At 37.5% G+C, this 5,000-nt stretch overlaps 1 protein-coding gene across 2 annotated transcripts in view; it reads left to right on the top strand.

The window, feature by feature from the left end:
• The window catches only part of LOC115217155 (MAPK/MAK/MRK overlapping kinase-like), a 70,487-nt gene that overhangs the window by 55,465 nt on the left and 10,022 nt on the right, over positions 1 to 5,000 (top strand). For both annotated transcript variants that reach the window (XM_036507262.1, XM_029786775.2), the window contains 3 exons: positions 973 to 1,027; positions 1,417 to 1,502; positions 4,772 to 4,864. In XM_036507262.1, coding sequence (XP_036363155.1) covers positions 973 to 1,027; positions 1,417 to 1,502; positions 4,772 to 4,864 — 234 coding nt within the window. The remainder of the gene's footprint in view (positions 1 to 972; positions 1,028 to 1,416; positions 1,503 to 4,771; positions 4,865 to 5,000) is intronic.

Here is a 5,000-nt window from a genome sequence, read left to right as displayed (position 1 = left end):
TCTTCCTTAAATCCCACCCTTCTAGTTTGAAAATTGAAGGCCACTTTGAATAATATAATATTAAATACTTTATCTGAATAAAAAATGGTTTGGTCATAACTAGAATGCTTTTGATAGAATTTCTGCTGGATCAGGGCTGACCTGGAGCAAAACAACACATTCTGATGTTATATTACATGAGTCAAAAACTTAGGCAGCTGAGGCTTCCTCAAATTATACCCTTCAAACAATAAGTAGTTTGCTGTAGTGTAACTTGTGTAATTATGTCATATTTCGTTTTTTGGGATTTGGTTTGCAAGATTCTTTATATGAGTTCGTGTGTTGGAGCATATTCTGTTGTGTCTGGGGAGAGTCATTTTCTTTTTGTGCCTTATAATTTAACACACGCACTGGTAAAATTTCCACTTATTTTTTATTTTTATTTTCCTAAAATTTTCGTTGCGTCTTGCAACCTTTTCAATAGTCTTAACTCTTGAAAAGACTATTGAAAAGGTTGCAAGATGCAACGAAAATTTTACGAAAATAAAAATAAGAAATAAGTGAAAATTTTACCAGTGAATGTGTTAAATTATAAGGCACAAAAAGAAAATGACTCTCCCCAGACACAACAGAATATGTCATATTTATCATGCATTTATTGTCAAATTTACAAAATGAATAATTAATTTCAGCCTATCTAGATTCATAATTTTCATAGCTTCTTTAACCCTTTCATTACCAACCCGGCTGAAAACGGTTCTGGCTCTCAAGTCCAAATGTCTTGTTTCATAAGTTTTGAATTCAAATCTTCCACTAAACCTTAGTCACAATTTATGTTCCTAACACTAGCTGAATGATAACTAAGTTATTTTACTAAATTCTTTGTTATATTTAAAATAATTGAAAGAAACACTGAGCATCTCAAAATAAATATCTTTCTTTTCTCACATAATTCTTTGATCGTTGCTTTTCTTTCAATTTACAATTATAAAGGCTTGGAATATTCCATCGAGATGTGAAACCAGAGAATATTTTACTTAAACTCCATGTAAGTACAAAGCAAATTTCGTTTCAGTTACTAATGCAGTACATTTCTTTCCTTCAGCCAAGAAATTTCATTAGAAGACATTTTGACTTGTGGTATCAAGTTGAGATAAGCTCAGATTTTTTAATTCAGAATTGGAGTTTGGATACAGTTAACAATTGCCTTGTCTCTTTATCCAAAATGTCTTTCTCTGTTATGTGCTTGATTCTTTCATGCCTAATCATTCAGTTGATACCTAAAAGCCATAAGATTGCTCGAGCGGAACTGACTTTGGGCTACAGAATTGAAACAAAAATAACAACATCTATCCATTTATATTGTAGAAAATATATTTTGAAGAATATGTGACATTTTATTGGGAAACTGTTTCAAGTTTAAATCTATCATTGCAGGAAAATCTTCTGAAATTGGCTGATTTTGGATCTTGTCGGATGCTGAGCTCACCACCTCCCTACACAGAGTATATTTCCACTCGGTGGTAAGAACTGCATTTTATTATTATCATCCTCGTGGAGTCATTGAACTGGAAAAAATCACTAGCATAATACTGGATAAAATGCTTAATAGCATTTCTTCTGGCTTAACATTCTGGGTTCAAAATCCACCAAGGTCAACTTTGCTTTCGATTCTTTCAGGGTTGATGAAATAAGTACCTATTTCTTTACTACCCACAAGGGGCTAAACAAAGAGGGGACAAACAAGGACAGACAAATGGATTAAGTTGATTATATCAACCCCAGTGCGTAACTAGTTCTTTATTGATCGACCCCGAAAGGATGAAAGGCAAAGTCAACCTTGGTGGAATTTGAACTCAGAACATAGCGGCAGACGAAATACCGCTAAGCATTTCACCTGGTGTGCTAACGTTTCTGCCAGCTCGCTGCCTTTGATGAAGTAAGTACCAGTTGTTCACTGAAACTGATATAATTAACTAGATCCCTTCCTCTAAATTTTGGGCTTTGTACCTATAGCAGAAAAGAGTATTGTTATTATTATTAAGGCGGTGAGTTGGTAGAATCATTAGCACACTGGACAAAATGCTTAGCAGCAGTTCTCCTGGCTTTACGTTCTGGGATCAAATACTGCTGAGGTCAGCTTTACCGTTTATTCTTTTGGGGGTCAATAAAATAAGTACCAACTGAGTTCTGGGGTTGATATCATTGACTCAGGCTTTGTGCCTATAGAAGTAAGGATTTTTATCATTTTTAGTGTTAGGCCTAATGGAGGCAGGTGAGGCAGGTGAGTTCCTTTTGAGCGTTGGGCTTCATGGAGGCAATGACCAAGACTTTTGGCATTATGTTATGCTTGAGAAGAAGACCCATCAAGCCGAGCAAAGTTGCAGTCATGGCAGATACCGGTGTCACACAATTGGCACCCATGCTGGTGGCACATAAAAGCACACATTACACTCTTGGAGTGGTTGACGTTAAGAAGGGCATCCAACCATAGAAAACCATGCCAAATCAGACTGGAGCTTGGTGCAGCCTTCCAGTGTGCCAGCCCAGTCAAACCGTCCAATCCATGCCAGCATGAACAACGGACGTTAAATGATGATGATAATGATGATGATTATGATGATGATGATGATGATGATGAGGATGTAATGTCTCCTTGCCAGTCATCCTTGCTACAAATACTGAAATTAAACCATCGAGTATCTCTTCATTTAGTCAGGCTGTGTGGTTAAGAAGTTTGTCTCCCAACCACATGGTTTCAGGTTCAGTCCCATTGCGAGGCACCTTGAACAAGTGTAACTCATCTACTACAACTCTTGGTCTAACCGAAGCCTTATGAATGGATTAGGTAGATGGAAACTGAAAGAAGCTCATCGTACACACACACACACACACACACGCACACACGTATAGCAGAAGAAAATCTTACAAAAACCTGTCACTTTCTGCATTTCTCTCTTCCGTTCCCTTCACATAAAGATACTTACACATAAAAGATACAAACACTCATAACACAGTCTTTCCTATCTTTCTTTCTATCTGTCTGTCTCTCTCTTACACATAAATCATACACATAAATGGTTTCCTTTCGTCACTATTTTCTTTTGTCTTTCTATTTTTCTTCTGATCTTTCGCAAACAGACACAGGCAATGTCTCGACTTACTCTTTCTGTCACAATCAGACACATACACGCCTATAGAAAATATTAACGACTCAGGGTTATTTAAAAACGCCACCATTATACACAAGAAAACCAGTTAACCTGTCCCGCTTTGCATCAACCTTAAAAAGAAAACAAATTTTTTCAGCGTTAAATCTAATCCAGGGGAAGTAACTGTTAGTTGGTCATATCTGTGGTTGCGTCCCTTTACGTTTTATTTTTTTTTAAATCTCTATTATCGTCAGACTGGGCAGCGAATTTTTTCCCACGAGATTTCCGGACCCCAGTATGAACTCATTTGCATACAGCCAATCAGAGCAGAGCCACCTTTATCCTTTCTTCCTTTCTAGTCAGCACTGTGCATTACCTTACAGTTGGCCCTCATGGAGGCATAGTGGCTGAGTTCCTTTCGAATGTTGGCCCTCATGGAGGTATAGTGGCTGAGTCCCTTTTGAATGTTGGCCCTCATGGAGGCATAGTGGCTGAGTTCCTTTCGAATGTTGACCCTCATGGAGGTATAGTGGCTGAGTCCCTTTCGAGTGTTGAGCCTGATGGAAGCAAAATGGCTGAGTTCCTTTTGAGCGTTGGGCCTCATGGATGCAAAGTGGATGAGTTTCTTTCGAATGTTGAACCTCATAGAGGCAATGACCAAAACTTTTGGCATTATGGTGTGCTTCACCCATCAAGCCGAGCAAAATCGCAGTCGTGGAAGAGACTGGTGTCATGCAAAGCCCTCTTGCCGGTGGCATGTAAAAGCACCCATTACACTCTCAAAGTGGTTGGTATTGGGAAGGGCATTCAACCATAGAAAACCATGCCAAATCAGACTGGAGCCTGGCACAGCCTTCCAGCATGCCAGCATAGATAATGGATGATGATGATGATAATAATGATGATAATGATGATGATATGAGTACCAAGACAGCTTGAGATTGTGCTTTCATTTCTAAAAATTTATCCTTATGTTTGCTTGTACCTGTATCCATTTCCAGTTCAAAATTTACAGACTTATTCTTTAAATAATTCTGTTTTAACCCTTTAGCATTTAAACTAGTCATATCTGGCCCAAATATTCTATTTTGCTATTCAGACTGACCGGATTTATCCTGCCACAACAACTCTACAATATGGTTCTAAAACTAAGTAATTATACTCACCAAAATCTTGAAGCTATGACATAATGCATGATCAATTCAAAACAGTGTTAATGAATAAGTATTACACATGACAGAGTAATCTGAATGCTAAGGAGTTAAACCTAAATCTTTTGTCTTGTTGTTCCACATACCTGTTAAAATTATATATTTCTTTATTGCCCACAAGGGGCTAAACATAGAAGGGACAAACAAGGACAGACAAAGGGATTAAGTCGATTACATCGACCCCAGTGCATAACTGGTACTTAATATATAGACCCCGAAAGGATGAAAGGCAAAGTCGACCTCGGTGGAATTTGAACTCAGAATGTAATGGTAGACGAAATACCGCAAAGCATCTTGCCCGGCGTGATAACAATTCTGCCAGCTTGTCGCCCTTATAATCTTTTAAAATTATATACAAAGATTAAAATATAATCTGTTAAAATTATGTGCAAAGATTCACACTCATCACAATTTCTGTTGATTGCTTAGGTACCGTGCTCCAGAATGCTTATTAACAGAGGGTCACTATACCTACAAAATGGACATTTGGAGTGTAGGGTGTGTTTTCTTTGAAATCATTTGGTAAGTATTCTAGGTTAGAAATATATTTAAAATTATCTTTCACAAATTTGCAAGATATATGCATATAATGTGTGTGTGTGTGTGTATGTCATCATCATCATCATCATCATTTAGCGTCCGTTTTCCATGCTAGCAT

Source organism: Octopus sinensis, linkage group LG11 (genome assembly GCF_006345805.1).
Source record: "Octopus sinensis linkage group LG11, ASM634580v1, whole genome shotgun sequence".
In the NCBI taxonomy this organism is placed as follows: domain Eukaryota; kingdom Metazoa; phylum Mollusca; class Cephalopoda; order Octopoda; family Octopodidae; genus Octopus; species Octopus sinensis.
This window is presented reverse-complemented; position numbering and strand designations above follow the sequence as displayed.